At 34.7% G+C, this 20201-nt stretch overlaps 1 protein-coding gene across 1 annotated transcript in view; it reads left to right on the top strand.

Moving 5' to 3' along the window:
* The window catches only part of LOC132704440 (uncharacterized), a 48912-nt gene that overhangs the window by 6193 nt on the left and 22518 nt on the right, over window positions 1–20201 (top strand). The window contains exon 2 of the mRNA XM_060674440.1: window positions 14959–15204. Coding sequence (XP_060530423.1) covers window positions 14959–15204 — 246 coding nt within the window. The remainder of the gene's footprint in view (window positions 1–14958; window positions 15205–20201) is intronic.

Below are 20201 nucleotides of genomic sequence, written 5' to 3'. Positions count from 1 at the left end.
ATCCGTCATTTTTCTTCTCGGATTCTGCTTGACGAGTTACATCGATCTGTCAAATATTTAATGTAAAACAATCTTATCTATTACTTTTACCCCGATTAAGTACCTATTCAAAATAGTAGCGCCTTTTCGAGTTCGAAAGGTTTCCTAGCCTATAGCCCTGCCGAAATGTCATTGCATTTGTACACGAAGCAGGCTCGGATTGTCAGCAAACAGCACAAGCGTCACTTTTCTTCTCGGTTTCTGCTTGACGAATTACATCTATCTGTCAAATATTTAATATAAAAAATATCTATTTTACCAAAAATACGTGCTCTTCTAAGATAAATTAGCTCTTTTCGCGTTTAAGCGGACACGTATCGTCAACTGTAGGTTGTTTTATTATTATATTTTCCAGTGTCTATAAATTAATAAACAACAGAAGCTTCCGAATACAAAAATTTCAACATGAGTTTTTTTTTCTTGAAACTTAAAAAGTTCTAACCCCTAAAACCATATTTTTAATACGCTGGCGGACGTATGACAATCCCCAAAAATTACCATATTTAAATTGTTACTATTGATATATTTCTATTCCGAACTTCACCCAATACATGCAAAAAAAAACTAGCGAATGTTATTTATTATCTCCGATGGGTGGATGGGAGGATTCTCTCTATCTGTTACTTTCCACAATCTGAATATACACTTTGTCCCCAAAAATCTTGTAAAATTTTATCTGCTTAACTTCTTAGCGTTATTCATATGGCTGAATTTTTTGGGAGATATATCGTGCGTTATTTCTATTAAAATTCTGTTTCCTTCAAAAACGTAAGCGAGCATTTTTGGTTGTTTTATTAAACAAAAATGGATACTAAACAAGATCTGGATCTCCAACCTCAGCCTCCTTTGATCACTCCCCTCATTTTATTTTAATTTTTAATTAACAATTTTGTTTTTTTTTTAATTAAGTATAGAAACCTCGTCAAACATATACATAATATTAGGTCAAAATGTTTCGCGGTTACTCATTAAAGTCGCAATTCCGACAGCTTCCTACCTATCTTTTTTCAGTCTTTTTTGTTTTATTTATCCGTATATGAAATACACAATGAACACAAAACTTAAACTCGTTGGTGATATTGCATTAAGCAACAAACGTGGATAACAGAAACAAACCCTTAACACAAACGCTTCTTTAAACTTCGACTGACACGTGAAACAACCCGCATTCCTACGAAAGGCAGGTAAACCAAGCAGGTCAAATTTAAGCTACCCTCCAGTGTCGTCGTAGGTTCGGGCATAGTAAATAACGATTACAACAAAGCGGTAATTTTTAATAATTTAACTTGCATTTTATTTAACTTAAGTTGTTATGTAGAAAATGTGACATTTCTACAATTAATCAATATACTACGAATACTTTTCCGCTTAATTACTGAAACTTGAAACAGACCAGTCATGGGGACACGAGATATGGAAAGTTTAAGCGTAGTCGTCGCCACATTGCTGCCAACACGGCATATATAAGGATTCACGAACCATTCAGGTAAAATTTTGAAAAAACATATTTATGGCAATATAGAACCTTTCTTTTTTTTTAACAGGAATATTGAGACGTAGACCAGTATCTTTTTAAGTCGGCATGTGGAATAAAGAAGACGGAGAAGCTTCAGTCGGGTACCATCGGTAACGTAGGCGATTGATATATTTCCACCACTACATAAGTTGGATTGGAATTTCCCATTTGATGGTTTTACTGACTATGAGAAAACTTGGAGGTGAGCTCTTACGGAATGCTATGGAAATATGTTTAGGAACATATTGTTGCATTACCCTGTCTTCCACTCAGGTTCACATAAACTTTGCACGTATTATAGAAATGCCACCTATTTTTTTTTTTGTTAATAGTAGTGAAAGTAGTAGCTGGTAGCTGAATTCGTAGGCCCAGAGGGTGTCTGTTTTGAACATAATACACAAAATGGGCGTTCAATAACTCTGATTGCTTAGACTGCATGACTTTTAGAGTGGGAGTAAACTATGGTCATATACCCCTGATCAAATTCAGAACCTAGAAAATCGTTGTGTCACTGCATTAAAAATAATAGTAAAATTTATTGTAGGCACCTAGTAGAGTCTCGAAAATTTCCATCTTTAGTGCCAAATTGGTTACTCCAATAAGTTCCAACTGTTCTAATTTTTTTAAATAATTTATGATGTTAGTGAGTTTCATTTCAATTATTTGTTACTTAAATTTTCTGCGTATTAAACCTTACTTAACAATACGCTATTCGTTATCGCAGGTAGAATTAATGACACTGACTAACCTGATTTTGTCCAAGGGGGGCGTAGTACGGTAGTTTGTACTGTGATGTTTGGTAGTTTGGTAGTGAGCTCTCATTTATAAAACTGGGAAAAATTTCGATATCTTCAAATCGTAAACACGTATCATTAGAATTATATTTTTAAATTATTGATTAGGACATGTACTGAGTAACTAGATGCTCTAGCAAAAATATTCACACACATTGCGGAAAACGTATAACTTTATATTAGAGAAAAATAACTATTTTTAGAGGTTGGTTTTTCAAAAAGGTGGGGATTTAGTTAAAGAACAGATATAGACTAAAGAGAAAAGTTACAATTAAAAAATCGATGTTTTCATGTATTGGCGAAAGATGGATTATTATTAAAAATAATACTTGCATTAATTGTTGTCACCATTTGTGAAAAATATGGAAAATATCCTCTAGGTTCGCATACCTTTTTTTATTTTTTTAAGGTGTCTAACAAAATACACAGACAGAAAAGTTCAGATACTGTACGTAGTTAGTACGGAATATTAATCTGAAGGCTGCAAGACAGTGAAAGACTGATGCGCTTAAGTGTGGTTCAGAGAGGTTATTTGGGCTGTAGAAGTTTTTCTTTGAACGGGGTTCAAATAGCGTCTCCTAGAGCGTTAGCAGAGAAGAGTATTACAGTATTTAGTATAAGCGTCCAGATTTCATTGTTGTTGAGATTGCCATACAAACACAAACACACTTTCATGTAGTAGTAGCAGCAGCTTTAAAGTATATGACTTTTTAGTTAAGATGCCTTTCGAGTTTACTTCATGGGTTGATAGGAGATTAAAGGGTAGATACAGATAAGTTAGGAAAAAAAGTATGTACACTATCCTCAAAGATCATCAATAAATAAAAGAAATTGATGAAATAGTAAAGTTGACTGCGATATGTTAAAATCATCAATAAGATAGATAAATTAATTTTGAAAATATTAAATAATAAAAACAAATAATAAAATAGCAAAGAAAACCTAAATGATCAATAAGATAGATAAATTAATTTTGTAAATATAAAATAATAAAAATAAAATTATAATAGCAAAGAAAACCTACCACGGCCACATGTATATAATATTTTCAACATATGAACTTTTCCCAGATAAATAGTCAAATATTTCACGATACCTTAAAACAGAAGAATGCGGAAATATGTATGAAGTTAACGCACGTATATGGATTCTAATATCCTAATTTATTAATGAAAATTTTAACCAGGTTTTTGTTTTGCAGATATTATTGGTGGTGCCAGCCAGCTTCCAGTTCCGAAAAAATAAATCCAACACTTTTCGTCTTTATTTCCCCTGTCCTTTGTGCGCAATAGCAAAAAGTACAGAACTATATGTTTTTAAAATAAATGTTTTGGTCAATATTCACTAGGTGGGGTTACCTTATTAAAGAAAATCTTACTCCAAGAGGGGACACTAGTTTACATTCGAACCTCTAGAGGGTGCAGATGGTCACGCGAACAATACGATCAAGTCTCATTGACGCCATTGCTTTTCTTACGGGTGGGAAAATATCTGGGCTCTGATTGGCTTCGCCGCCATCGCACACTAGAGGAGGGGGATTGATTAAACCCCACATTTCTGGTTGCTTATCCAATGGGGGCCATGGGATAAGCCAATGGGGGATTATGGGTAAAGGGGGCGGGGCTAGAGAGTCGTGGAGAAGGAGGACAGGCCGACAAAAAGGGAGAGGAGTGGGGTGGCCTATAGTGTACCTATAAACTACTGAAAATGTAATTGTTTGGATCAAAAAAATGTTAGCTTAAATTGACATTACCTATTTTGATGTGGATTTAGGTAAAATATGTGTAGGAAGAACCGATTTTGACTGGAATCTGTTTGAAAAATGGAAGAAAAACCAAGAAAGTGGGTTTTAAAGTAGTTATCTGCAGTTTTAATATAAATTTCAGTAAGGTAAGTTCTGAAAATGCAGGTTTTGACTATAATCTGCTCGAAATCAAGAGCGAAAACTAATTATTTGTCCCAAAAGGAGGGGTTTGCAGCACATATCTGCAATTCTAAGTAAGTTTTCTGTGCAACAAGAGGCGAAAAAGCAGATTCTGACTGGGATCTTATCGAAATCGGCAACTATTTGACTCAGAAATTGGGTTTTACGTCATTAATTATTAATTAATTAATTATTGGCTTTTACTTGATGAAAATCCATTTATCAAAATAAATAAGAACTAAAAGCTCAGATTTTCGCGAAATTATATATTATGCCGGATTTGAAGGATCCAATGCGTTCACATTTACATCACCGACAATAATTGCGCAGTCAAATCTGTAACTTCAGATAATAGTGTATGATACGAGCTTACGAATTACCCTACAGAACACCCTGTAGGTGAACGATGTACAACTCCTACTATTACAGACAACTTTTTAATACCAAATCAACAAATTCTCTAATACGTTATTATCACCAGCGTGAAGAAAATATTTTGAAGATTTTATTTCACTACGAACATAAATAGCTATCCCGCCTCTATCTATACGGTTTTCCTAATTAAATTGTAACCTTTAATTTCAACTAACGACTTCAGGCGAGTTTCCGTCATGAAAATCGTTAGCAATTATTAAATTTTTGATATCCAATTACTGAGCAGTTAAAGAACTAACATTAAAGTTCTGAGGTTTGTAGAATAGAATACAGTAAAGATTAACGATTAGGATACTTATTTGTAAAGGAGAGTTTACTCATCCTGCACTCCACGCTGTACAGGGTGGTCCAAATTCGAGAAACCTCTATGGCTTTATGCATTTGCAGCAGAGTTAGCCCAAAAGAGAGAAGTGGAAAACTAAAAACCGCATCATGATATGTCAAAGCCTTTCTGAGCTACCTTAAAAATGTGCGTTTTTAAAAATCCTCTGTAACTTTTTTATTTGTAAAGATAGAGATTTATATTAAAAACATTTTTTGAAGAAGAAAGTTTCATGTTTCACCAATTTTGTCTTTAAGACTTTAGTTCACGAGATATAACACAAAGTTACATTTTTTAAATGAAACACCCCAATTTAAACAAAAATAGTTTTTCAATAAAATTTCCTGTCAAACGATGTGCCATAGACCTATTTTTATTAAGTAATTAAAGAGATATCTGCAATTTTTAATAATTACCATAGTAGTCTTAACTCTAGCTTATGCAGTTTTACGGTATCTATCTAGATAGCTATGATCAGATAAAAACAATCGCCATGATACACAAGCCCGTTGACTTGTCCCAAATCCACACGTTCTTACTTCACTATAAATTGTTCTATCCTATCCTGATAAAAATAATACTGAGCCCCCGTATTATTTTTATCAGCCAGATTGCGATATTTATTATCTGAGACTCCCGCGCGAGAGACCGGTCGAAAATGTCTGCGTTACTAGTAGCAACCGTAATGCTAAGCGGTGTATATCTGCTGTTTAAATTATGCTCCGATTATTTACACGGCCACTGGGAAAGGCTCGGAGTTCCCCAGCTCGATCCTGAATCCGTATACGGAGACTTGAAGCGACTCCTAAAAAATTACGAGACCAGGCAAGACGTGTTCCTCGACATCTACACCAAATTCAAGCGAGAGAACGCCAAGTACGGAGGAGTGTATCTCATGTTGAAGCCTGTATTCGTACCCATCGATCCTTAGATAGTCAAGATCATACTGACGTCAGACTTCGAGCATTTCACAGCGCATTCCAAATAGTTGCACCACCAGAACATCCTGAGCGCTAACTTGTTCAACATGCAAGGCGAACCTTGGCATCAGTTGCGACGGAAGTTGACGTATTCACTTCCGGCAAGATGAAGGTGAAGAGGTCGTAGTGGACCGAAAAGTGGGCAAAGATGGCGTCGACATCAAAAACGTATTGGCCAGGTTCACCACCGACATTATCGGAAGCTGTGCAGCACTTTGATCGATCCTACCGCGGAAATTCGAAAGTACGGGGAAGTCCTTTTCACTCCCATTACCGACACCAAAAGCTTGCTTCGAGTGGTGGCGGAAGCTCTAGCGGGCGAAAGCTCTACCGGACACCAAAATAGTGGAGGATTACTTCACTATAATGGTAAAAGACACCATCGAATACCGAGAGAAGGACAACGTCTTCAAGAAGGTCTTCGTGCACCTCATGATCTAGCTGAAGAACCGGGGATATTTGAGCGACGACGGGAAACTCCTCAAAACCGAGGAGGGAATGGGCGCGCATAGCATCACGAAGTTTGAGGTGATCGTTCAATGTCTTTTCTTCTTCCTGGCGGGATTCGAAACAGCCGCTACCACCATGGCGTACGTTCTGTACGAGCTCACTCAAAGACCTGAAACGCAATTGAAAATAAGGGAAGAGGTGGACCGTGTTTTGAGGAACCACGGAGGGAAGTTGACCTACGACGCCGTTACTGATATGAAATACACCGAAAGCGTAATTCGAGGTGAATATACAGGGTAGTTTGTCGAAACAGGAACTATTAGACTTGAATTTCTAGTTCCTAGTTGCTTTCGAACAATGTCCTCCATTGGTACAGAAATAATCCGGGAAAAAAAAAGTTTCTTTTCAATGTTCTTTCGATCTCCGTTTCTCTGCAGACGCCAATAAAAAACATAACAAACAAGATTGCTTTGGAAACATCGTCGCTGGGCGGGGCAAGTTGGTAAGGCGGAGTGCGAAGCAACTTTTTGCATGATAGACGAAATCTGAAACTGTATACTGTTTACACCAAATTATCTAATGTTTTATTGCTTTCCTTTTACGGTTAATAATTGAAAGTCTGCCAGAAGTAGAGGTGATGGTCCTGGATCTCCCACGTTTTCCGGTACATGAATTTTTCCAATAGAGTAAATGGTTTTTGAGAAAAAAATCTTTTCTGAAACAATGCAGTACGCCGTCATAGTAAATGACGTCATCGCGTCTAGATTGAGTGCGACAAATAGCGATTTTCACTTGAATTTTTTCAAATATGTCGAGCAGGGTACAACGTAAATAAAAAAATTGCAGCTCTACAATACGTTTGAACTAGTTAGCCAAATTTTTCGCGAATTTTGATTTACGGCTAATAATTTACTTTGGAAAAGGCCAATTTTCAATTTCATTTATATTTTTGTCCATAATTAAAAAACCCTGTGACTAATCGAAAAAGTGCCTGAAATAAGTGTTATAGCATTGAATCTTCCCCGTACACTGGTTAAAGAATTTTGCCGATCGGGATAATAGTTTTAGAGAAAATAATTTTAAAAAATTCAAAAATTTTTTGAAAATATTTTGAGGAATTTGATTGCGCCCAAGTTTAAAAGTGTAAGTGTGGGTCGGGACTTCTACCTCTCTGCCAAATCTGAAATCGGTGGCTGAAAATTTGAGACATCTACTACATGTTTTAATATAGCACAGAATATTCCGAACACCCTGTAGAGTATGCGAAAACTTCAAATACAAAAGTTTTAGCTGTTCATACGGGCTACATAGGCATGTAGAAAAAACTGATAACAGAATCACAGCTTTGTAGTGATGGTTAATTATTATTACAAAGGGAGTCCAATTTTCAGTTTTATGTAAATTACCGACGCACCCTGTACATTTTTAAAAAACCATGAAGAATAGAGATTTTTTGTCCAGATATTGTGCGTCATCTGGTTTAAAAACTTTTTCGACCGTACATACCGTTTTTTTCCCGATACCCTACAAATACGGTTGTTAATTTTTTTAAAATACTTCCCGACCCCCAACCCCCCATTTTCAATAGGCTTCATTACGATGCCAAACTCAATATGTATGTCAAATTTCAAGTCGATGGCTTCAAATTTCGGACACTTATCGTTTTTCATAGCAATGTCCAAAAAACAGTCGAAAATCGAAAAAAAAAGATGGACGCCGTTATTTGAACGGAACCATTTTCTATTGACTTATGCGTCTTATGATTTTTTTAAAAGGAGCCAAATCTGAATACCGTAGTTCGAACCGTTCGAAAGTTGTCCCGAATTAATGCCCCGCCTACAGAGAAACGGAGTACTGATAACGGAGAACAGAAAAGACTTTTTTTTTCGACGCTGATCATTTCTCATTTCCCTAGGACCTACCGTTGCTAAGATATAAGTTTCGTTGCCAAGCGCGTATACTTTCGAAAAGTTCTGTTTCATCGATTTTTCGAAAGTAACAAAATCGCTTTCGAAAAATCGTCGGTGGGCGGGGCAAGTTCGTAGCGCCTAGCACGAAACAGCTGTTTTTCTATCGTGCTCCTGTGGACCACTATGGAACTTTCGCATAATCGATGTAATTTTATTGTGCATACACCCTGTATAAAGTGTCTTTCAAGCTTCGCCGAACTTCAAAGTTTCAGCCAGCTTTGTTTAATATTCAAATTTTTACAAATAATAGCTTTCTCGAATGATATTTTTTCAAATATCTCGCTTGCCCTGTATAATTGACGAAACCTGAAACCCTCTCTCGAAAAAGTTTACGATTCCCTTCAAATCAAATTAACGGATTTTTATCAGTCTTTCATTTATTCACAATAATTGTAAGACGCATATATTTTTTAAGCTACCTTATAAAAGTTTAGCAATAAGCAACCAGATGTAAGCCAGATGTTTTCTTTAAAAAAAACGCATTTCTCGCCCCTCGCTCTGTGATGTCTGGTGATATTAAGTAATATTAAGTTTGCTTCATGAATCTTAATAATCTTTGGTACTCAGGATATTTTTTTAGTTTCAGACGCGAACCATTTTACCTGGCTGATGGCCTGATCACCGTTCGTTTAGACCAAGAAAAAAACTTAGAAATTACTCATTAAAATAAATAAATATATGTATTATACATTTTCAACTTCAAATTTTATTGTTCTGGTTACCTCATCCTACATAATTTACCAACAAAAACGGAAATTTTTAGGATGTTCTTGATATATTCGCCCATAAACGACACACCCTGTATATGATTCAAACAATTTTCCAAAATAGGGGTTATAGCCCTGGATCTCCTACGTTTCCTGATGTTTAATTTTTTTCAATGGAGTAAGTGGTTTTCAAGAAAATACTTGTTTTCTGAAACCATGCAGTACGTGGTAATAGTAAATGACGCCATCTCTTCTAGATTGAGGGCGGGAATCATCCATTTTCATATGTATTTTTTCAAATATCTCGAACAGCGTATGTGATAGACGAAAACCGTAAATACAAAAATTATTACTCTTGATACGGCCTATAATACTGTTAGAACCGATTGGCCATATTTTTTACGAATTTGGATTTGCGGTTAATAATTTATTTCCAAAAAGTACAATTTTCACGGTCTTTTAGAATTTTGTCCACAATTTAAAAACCCTGTATACAATCGAAAAAAATGCCTACAATAAAAGTCATAGCCCCGGATCTCCCACATTTTGAGGCTCTAAAATTCTGTCGATCGGTTGGATAGTTTTTGAGAAAATCATGTTTTTCTGGAAGACAAAATAATAGAAGAAAATCTTTCAAATTTAAAAAAAATATTTGGTGACATTTCACTACGCTCAATTTCTACTGTTTAGATGTGCGTATGGACTTTTATTACCTTGAAAAATTGGAAGTCGATGACTACATATTTGAGACACCTATGACGTTTTAGAATATAGCATAGAAGCGAACACCCTGTACAATATGTTAAAATCTTAAATACAAAAGTTTTAACTGTCCATACGGGCTATATAGAAATATGAAAGAAACTGACAACGGAGTCACAGCCTTCTAGTTATGGTCAATTATCAATATAAAGAGAGCTCAATTTTCAGTTTTTTGTAAATCAGCGACGCACCCTGTACATTTTTAAAAAATCATCAAGAATACAAGTTTTTGGCCCAGATCTTGCGCGTCGTTTTGGTTAAAGAATTTTTTCGATCGCATATACCGTCTTCGAGAAATGATTTTTTTTCTCGATATCCTGCAAGTACAGTTTTTAAATTTTTAGAAATACTTCCCAACCACAAAAGCCCCCCAGTTTCAATAGGCTTCGTTACGGAGCTAAGCTCTATACATCTGTCAAACTTTAAGTGGATGGCTTCAAATTTCGGACACTTATCGTGTTTCATAGCAATGTCCAAAAAACAGTGGAAAATCTAAAAAAAATATGGACGCCTTCGTTCGATCAGACACATTTTTTACTGGTTTGCGTACCTCGTGCACGGCCTAAAAGTAGCCAAATTTGAAGATCGTGCTGCAAACTGCTAGGTCAATTCAAATATATATAGAGACGAAGACCTAGCTCTCGAAGCTGCCTACAGAACTGTATGCACTAAACAGCCATATTTTTGTAGAAATTAATTAATTAGTTTACGAATTTCCATTGTTTTTTAATTTTTTGTCTGTAACTGAAAAACCCTGTACGCATCTCTTGGTTACAGAATTTTGCCGGTTTGGTTAACTACCTTTTGTTATCAACAAGTAATCATCCTCTTAAGTTTTTCGCTTTTTTTTTAAACCCTGTAGATTGCATAATTATTCTCTTATCTTTTATTCGATGTAACTACTTATACTTAATATTAATGAAAAAGAAGAAACAAATTTGTAAATAATCTTTAAAAAGACAGGAAGTTTTTTCTAATAATTGTAGATTTGTATTGCATTTCGATGATAGAATATCGTTATTTATTCTACCACGATACAGAATTTTATTAAACGCTATCCGTAAATTATCAATTCTAATACCCAGGAATTATATAAAAATCCAAGGTGAATATTACTGATAACCGATAAGGTTTCAGTGATGTTCACCTTTTCGAGTTCATTGTAGATATATAGATATATAAATAAATGTGTACTTTACTTTTGCTGGAAATTCATATTTTTCGAAAAGCTATGTATCCGACCACACGAATTTCACACCCGATTTCAGATTTTCGAGAAATTTTTATAAAACAAACAGCCGACTTACTCAATTTTCCTATATGCTACATATTTTTTCGAAAATTATATGACAAAAATAAACACTGACAATGATTTATACCATCCAACACAGAACTTGAAGCCACTGGTTCAGTATGGACCAATAACCAAGGTCACGTGGAATCCCAATTCAGTTTTTTCATTGACCAAGCGAAGATGATACTGACAAAGACACAAAGACAAAGATAATGTTAACGCAGAAATATATTCATAAACAAAATCGATGGCCGCTAATAAGTGAAGCGATTGAAAATGATCCCCCAACATAACACCAATAAAGACCTACGCTGCTTTTGTGAGGGAATTTTTAAATAATAGATATGAATGGTTCCAGATTTAAACAATTTGTTTTAAGGGGTCACTTAAATAGTAAATTGTCCATAACTAGACCAAGATCTCTGCAATAGCAGAACAGCAGATGGGTGCAGAAGAATAATCCCAGAAAGAAAGTAGTCCTTACTTGTAAAAAAAATTTGAAAAAAAAATATTTTTGTTTCTTGTATTATAACTTTCGAAGCATAACATCAATAACCTACATAAAGTAATTTACACATTTAAACTCATTAAAGTTTTTTACGAGGCATTTAAAAAATAAACTCTTCTTAACCAAACCAAGAGGTCTGCAACAGCAGAGTGAAAGACCAGTTGATGAATACAGGAAATCTTACAAAATGTCAGAAGAGCCTTTGACCATAGGCTCTACTACTGAATTATTTTAACTTTTGAAGCACAAAATCAATAACCTAGACTTCCAGCAAGATAGTATGGCCTGTTCATAGATATAAGAAAGTGACTAATTGCTTTTGGACGGGATTATCCAAGGGTTGTCATTAACATACAATGCAACAAGATTATTACCTAAAGTTTCGGAATTTAAATTCAGGTAAATTTGTGGGCCATAATAGAGAATAATTTTATACCTACCTGTGTTTAATATTCTTTGGTTTTTTATGCTATATACTTAGTTTAAGTTTATTAGTAATCATTCTTATTTCGTGCGAGTCTAGTGTATCTCAGGAGATGCTCCCACCTAAATGTAGAAAACAATATTCTATTGAGACTAAGGAAGTTATAAACAATGTTTATTTGACTTTCATTGAACGTGGTACCATCTTTAGATGAAACGGCCACATTGACGAAAATTCCAACATCAACTGTATAGAAAATTGTGAATAATCCCATTTAGGCGACGAAGAAAAGAAGCGATACTGACATTTTCTCGAGTGTAGATGAAAGTGATCAAGGTATAATACGGCGTAAAATTTACCATTTATACGAGGAACAAAGCGTGCCTACATTAGATATCTTAATTAGGAGGCTTGAAAAAGATCAAATCGGTGATAAATGTGGCAGAACTACCTTATGAAAGTGTATTCAACACATGGGTTTTAGATTTAAAAAAATTGACAAAAGGCCAATTAATTACTTTGATGAAACCTGGTTCGACACTTATGATACCCCTTAAAAGGGTTGGGTTGACTGGTAAGTGTCAAACAAACGCGCCATCGAAAAGAGGTAAAAGAATAACTATTTTGCATGCTGGCTCTAAAGATGGTTGGATTCCAAATGGACTTTCTCTGTCTGCGAAAAATATTAAAGATTATTCTCTGAATTACCATGAAGACACCACCGCTGATTTATTTGAAAGTTGGTTTAAAATCAAACTAGTTCCAAACATTCCTACTAATAGCGTCATTGTAAAGGGCAATGCAAGTTATCACAGTAGACAGTCGACTAAAACCCCTTCCTCATGTGACCCAAAAGCAACAATCCAAAACTACATGTATAATAACGACATTTATTTTCACGAAGATTATACCAAAAAGCAATTAACTGAGGTTCTACAAAGCGTGAACCTACAAAAGGAATACGTCCGTGATAATTATGCAAAAAATCTAGGGCATACATTTTTAAGGCTTCCACCTTACCACTGTATATTTAATCCCATTGAACGTATTAGGCACCGACTGAAATCTGCCATTCGTCATAACAATGTTTTTTTTCCGTATTATCTCCAATGTCCTCAAACTTATAGAAACCGAAGTTTTTAACATCCCTCCACAAAGTTGGGCAAATTCTTTCAAACATATAGAAATAGCAGAACAATCGTATATCTATATTGCAAATAATAGAGAACAAATAATAATTAGAACACTCGATGATAGCGATAGTGATACTATAGTGATAGTGATATTATGTGAATAATTTTAACCAATTTAAATAAGTAATAAAAATAATTTGTAATTTTATAAATAGGTACATAAATAAATAAATATTTGTTTAGTATTATTCCTAAAAAAAAAACAAATAATTAAATTCTAAGCACAGTACGAACCTGTTCGGCCATATTTCATTCTTACAGCTTGCCCGGGTCTTTCCTTAATTCGTATCAGTTTCTTTCTTATGTCTATGAACAGACTTTAATAACATATTTTTTTTTGTTTATTTAGTAGTTTGTTTATTAAATTACACTTAGAAACAACAATGGCATTAAATATATACATCAAATTCATAGAATGGAATAGAATAGAATTTTTTATATTTTTTATGCATCTGCTTGTCTAATCCATATTTTTTAATTTCTTGAAGATAATTAAATCTCTAAGTGTGATTCCATTACTATTCGCCTTTTGTCTATTTCATAGTACTTAATTCCCGTTTCACAAACAACTCTATGGAGGGTGGCACGGCTTTTATATATATTGGTTTCACCTCCTTTTGGTTTCTTTTCCAGTTTATCCAGGGTAGGAACAACTTCGCTTTGACAAGGACGATTTATTTTCCTTCTCATTAGGTCCTGATCACTATTGTCACTACGTTTATTTCTCTTTTCAATTCTCGACTATGAATAATATCCTTTATACACGGTATTTACATTTGTGTAAGTAGACAGATTTCTTTTAAAGCTTCTTGTTGAATAGGTCCTACTAAATTTTAATACACATTTTTCATAACCTGTTTTCCGAAACTGACAGTGAAAAAGATTATTCAACACTGCTACAAATGCTTAACGCACAAGAAATATGTCAGAAAGAAAGAAATGTACCCGGCCCACCCTGCCTTGTCACTCAAGTAAGAATTTTTATTTTTGCTAATTAGTAATAAAATCCTTGAAGTTTTATTGGGGAGGGTGCATCGAAAGCCAACACGAAGAAGATTGAGACAAACTACATCCGAAAACTAATTAATTATAGTTTCAAATAATAACTATTAGTTAGTACGTCTAATCGGAAACGTTGATTCTAATCTCAACATGATTATATCTATGAACGGATTTTACCCCTCCAGATTTAGACGCATTAATCTCTTTTATTGGGATATTTAAAAAATAAACTGTTCCTAACTAGACCAAGATTATCTGCAACAGCTGCGGGAGAGAATCTAGAAAAATGTCGGAAGAGCCTTTGAATATGATAAATATGAATAAATTGTCCACAAAGTTTAAATATTTCGACTTTGTCTTAAAGGTATAACAAAGACCTATACAAAGTCAAATGCATCCATCAGATGCAATTTTTTTTTAGCATGACTCGTGGAAAATTGTGAACCAACAGAAAAGTACCTTTATTTTTCAAAATATCGAATCACATCCACCTAATATTTTTATATAATTATCTGGTATTAGCACTGCGATTTCCATGCAAAGATTATCTAGGATATCCTTGTTGATTGATTGATTCGAAAATAGATCGATATATTAAGAAATAATAATCAAATGCATATTTTCAACTGTATTTGTAGAAGCGCTGGGCTTCATCCACCAGTAGCCGTTCTGCCAAGGATGTGCACCAAGAACTACACAATACCCGGTACCCACGTGGAAAAAAAAGGAACGATAATAGAAATTTCTGTACTGGGACTGCAAACAGATCCCGATTTTTTCTCCGATCCGGACAAATTCATCCCGGAAAGTTTTGACGACCAGAACAAATCCAACATCGTAGATTACACCTCTACCTTTTGGCGAAGGAATCAGGATATGCTTGGGTAATCGCAAAAAAACTATTGCAGCATTACGGCCCCAGTTTATTTTTTTTAAAGATTGTTTTTGCAAAAATCGTATTTTTCAATTTAAAAAAAAGCTAATCTCACCATAAAAAGAGTCTCGATAATTCTTGATCTATAGAAATCTATAGAAATCGTCTTTTAAATTTAAACTTAAAATTAAACACTGCTGCATTTTCTGAAGTTGAGTATTCACATGCTAAAAGCTTTCTCCAAATTGAAGGTCTTGAAAGTTCGTACCTCGTAAAAATAATTAAAAGTTTGCATAATCAAAGATACGTAGTAATATTTTGAAAGAAAAACAGTATCTGTATGTATCTTAGATCAGTAAGTCAGTAACATCATCATCAGATCTAACAGATCTAGCAAATACGCATTAAAATAAATAAAAACATTTAGCCAACACAAATATTTTATTATTTGTTTATACAGTGAAAACTCTATATATCGAAACACTATATAACGTAAAACTCTGTATAACGAACAAAATTTATTGTACTATTAGGTCTCCATACAAAGCTATGTAATGGGTGTTTTTTTTCGATGTATAGAACTTTAAGTTGGCATTACTGTTCAAGATGGCGACCGATTTAACAGATTTCAAGTGATTTATTCTTAGTTTGGTTTGGCAATTCATCATGATTAGACTCACGCCTGAACAACGCTTGCAAATAGTGCAATTTTATTTCGAAAATAATGCTTCTGTGTGGAATACGTATCGCACACTACGTCCATTTTATCGTCGACAAAATCGTCCATCAGAGCAGTTAATTCGATTAACCATGGAACATTTTCGCACCACATTTTCTCTTATTGATAACTCGCATCCCCAGAGACTCCGTACGGTGCGTACAGAAGAAGCTATTGCTGCTGTAGAGCGTAGCATTGGATCTGTATCCATCCACTTTATGGAAGATTTTGCGGAAGAACCTTGGTTTACGTGCTTACAAAATCTAACTCGTGCAAGAATTGAAGCCAAACGATCATCAAATAAGGCGTAGATTCGTCGAATGGGTCCAAAACGAGATTGCCGTTGTTCCCGATTTTCATAAGCCAATTTTGTTTAGCGATGAAGCGCACTTTTGGTTGCATGGCTACGTCAACAAACAAAACTGCCGCATTTGGATCGAAGCTAATCCTCAAGTGTATGTCGAAACACCGTTACATTGAGAAAAACTGACTGTTTGATGCGCTTTATGGGCTGGTGGAATCATTTATCCGTCCTTCTTCAGAAACGATGATCGGTATAGAGCTATGATTACTAACTCTTTCATTCCTGAATTGAATAACCATGATGTCCAGGAGATGTGGTTTCAACAAGACCGCGCATCATGTCACACATCTCGTGCCACAATTGATTTATTGAAAGACACGTTTGGTGATCGCCTAATTTCACGTTTTGGACCTGTGAATTGGCCTCCAAGATCTTGTGATTTAACACCGCTAGACTACATTCTGTGGGGCTATGTAAAGTCATGGGTCTATGCGGATAAGCCACAAACGGTTGACCATTTGGAAGGCAACATTCGCCGTGTTATTGCCGATATACGGCCACAAATGTTGGAAAAAGTCATCGAAAATTGGACGTCCAGATTGGACTACATCCGCGCCAGCGGTGGCGGTCATATGCCAGAAATTTTATTTAAAATGTAATGCCACAAGATTATCTTTCGGATAAATAAAAGTCATGTCAATCGAATAATCCATCGTTGTTTTATTTCAACTTAAAGTTCTATACATCAAAAAAAAAAACACCCCTTATTAATCCACTCTGTATAACGAATCTCTTACTCTCTATACCGAAAGAAAAAAGGCCACATCAGGTAACAAAGTAATAGAGTCTCTTACCTACTCAGAATTCCTTACCCTAATAATCTAATTACCGAGAACCTGGATGTCCTAAGCGTTTTTTTCGTAATAAGCGATTATGTAATACCTTTATCGGTATGTATAAAAGCACACCATTGTTTCAATGAATTCTAATTTGACCTAGTGAATACGGCGAGCATGGCGAGTAAGCGAAAAATTTTATCTCTAGATGATAAAGTTGCTTTAATTCGGGAGATAGAACGGTGAAAAAAGAAAAGTGATGTGGGACGTCGATACGGACCTACACCGTCGACTGCAAAGGAAACTCATCAGCGGCAGGCAGTTCTAGTAAAAAAACTAAGAAAGCCAAAATTTAAGGATTTGGATCGAGCAACGTTGCAGTGGTTCCAACAGCGACGTCTGGACCTATCGTAAAACTAAAAGCAGAAAAGTTTGCTGAACAGCTTGGCATTATCGATTTCAAGGCTTCGGAAGGATGGTTGGGGAAGTTCAAACAGAGACATGGTATAAATTATGAACAGATAAGTGGCGAAGCACGTGATGTTGATGTCGACAGAAACATCACTAACGATTGGCTAATCATGATTGGAAAATCAACTAACCCACGATGTTTTAAGAACATCAAGCATTTTCTGGTCACAAGGCAAAAAAGTTTGCTTGGGTGACATCGCAAATTTTTGCAGAATTAAAGGGGAGGAAAATATTACTTCTCTTAGATAACGGCTCTGCACATTCTCATATTCCAAATCTACGGAATATTGAATTGGCACTTCTTCAAGCCAAAACAACAAGTGTATTGCAGCTGATGGACCAGCGGGTAATAAAAAGTGTTAAGAGTCGATACAGGAAAAACATTTTAATGGAAATGATCGAGTCCGAAGACAAATTTTCTATTAATATACTAGATGCAGTCAACTTTATTAGTAAAGCTTGGAAAGAGGTGAAGCAGAAACAATTCAACACTCCTATCGTCATGCAGGATTTATTACCGAGACAGAATGTGAACAGGACTTGGAAGATGATCAGCCACTAAGCGAGTGGATAAAACAGTTTCAAACAACAATTACGTTTACAAGTGAGGAGTTGCAGGATTTTATGGTGATAGATCCGGATTTGCCTACAACAGCAGACTTGACAGAGGAAGCCATATTACAACAAGCAAGAAAGGGTGAGGAAGAGCACCAAGAGGAAGAAGAAGTTGAAGGAGTTGGTCTGGAACCACCACCAACCATTCAACAAGTCCTATATTCAGTTAAGCTGCTAGAGAAATTATTTATGTATTATTGGGAAGATGCCCCTCTCGAACAAATAGTGAGAATACAAGCCGAACTACGGGATGGGTATTGGCATACTAAAAAAATTAAAAAAAAAGACCGATTATTTGAAACATTAAATGTAGTTTTTAAATATTTATATAAGGTGTTCCTAAGTAGATGTTACAATATGTATATAAAATAATTAAATATTACAGAACATATATGCGTATACTTATTTTTCAAGTGCCTATAACTTTTTGTAACTAAAACGAAAAAAAAGCAGTCCCTTCAATTTCGCTATATAGAGTTTCGACTGTATATTTATTGTTGGATGTCTTGGATGTCATGACGTTTAAGTTTTTAAATTATAACTTGTATTTTCATATGATTAAGATGAAACGACCCCATGTTATTGGATCTAAAATGTATTTTTTTAATTTTTGTAACATTTGATGGCAGTTTATTATACAAACACAGATTTAACTTTTTCGGGTAGGATAATCATGATAAAAGGAATTCAGCCTCAGCGTGTCCTTGCCTCTATATAAAGGGTATCTCATTTTGGGCACTTTTATATGGTATCTCCGTTATTTTTTAAGATAGAAAATTGCGAGTTACGCGACACTGCGCTACTTTTTGCAACATGAAAAGTTCCATCAACGAAATCGTCATGGCCCCCTCGGTTTTTGAGATAGAGGGTGACATTCATATAGAAAAATAGTTTTAGGCATAATATTATTTTTATATGCTTTAGATATAATGTTATTTCGTATTAATTAATGTATAATAAATTACAAATTATTACCAATAGTAGTTCGTAACGAATTTTAAAATATACTGCTTTTAATTGATGAAAAAAATATAAATTTTGAGCTTAATTTTCAAAACAACCTTATGCTAATCTATATTTCTGAGAAGCTTAAATAATTTTCAATTAATATAAAAAACAATACACAGGGTGTTCCATTTAAAAACATATATGTTTGCTTCAACTACGCCACTGGATTGTACGGAAAAAATCAGATACGAACGTTTTTTAAACACTTCAATAACTCATTAGACAACGGAGATACAAGTTAAAATTAATTAAAAATATACAGGGTGTCCCAAATGTGTCAAATATTTTTCAAATTTTGTTTCGAATTCCTGTTAAAATCCTTCTACATTTTTTATTAATAAGAACACAAATTCAAAGCATGTTGAGTGTACTTTATTTCTTGCCCGTAAAAAACAAACACGTATGTTTAATGTCTATGTATTGATTTTTAAAATTAAGCAGCAGTGTCTTCCTGATTATGTTTGTGAAAATGTTACATTCTTACAATACAAGAAAACGTGGTAATTCTATACCGAGAGAATGTTATACCATACTGCCATTATGTTTAAAGGTCACTCAAATTTAATATCAATATCATTCGAAGTTTATGTAAAAGATACATAAAGATATCTTTATTTCTATAAGACTTGAGTTACAAGTGTTGGATATTGTCAGTATAATACGAATATAAAAATATGAAATTATCTTAGTATAATTAATTAATAATAATAATAGTTAATAATGTTAGATAAATAACATGCTACAAAGCAAAGTCGGCATCGCGACCGTACTCTGGAGATACAGTTTTAGTTTGAACGCGAAAACGCGGACATCATTGGCGTATCCCAGGGGCGCGGTGGAAGGTGGACTATGGGTAGATATCGCCAATGTTTCGTGACGAATTTGGATACCGCAATTGGCCACATCGACTTCGTAGACTGAGCAATTCAAAAGTTCGAAGGGACCGACGGATTTACTTGAATTTATACGACGTTGTCACATCTCGCTCAGTTTAAATTGAAATAAAGTGGACTTTGTTAAGTTTTCCCTATGTCTTACCGTTATAAAAATAAAAA

Source organism: Cylas formicarius, unplaced genomic scaffold (assembly GCF_029955315.1).
Source record: "Cylas formicarius isolate icCylForm1 unplaced genomic scaffold, icCylForm1.1 PGA_scaffold_7__23_contigs__length_41026272, whole genome shotgun sequence".
Classification (NCBI taxonomy): domain Eukaryota; kingdom Metazoa; phylum Arthropoda; class Insecta; order Coleoptera; family Brentidae; genus Cylas; species Cylas formicarius.
The sequence above is the reverse complement of the archived record's forward strand: the minus strand, read 5'-3'. Positions and strand labels throughout refer to the sequence as shown.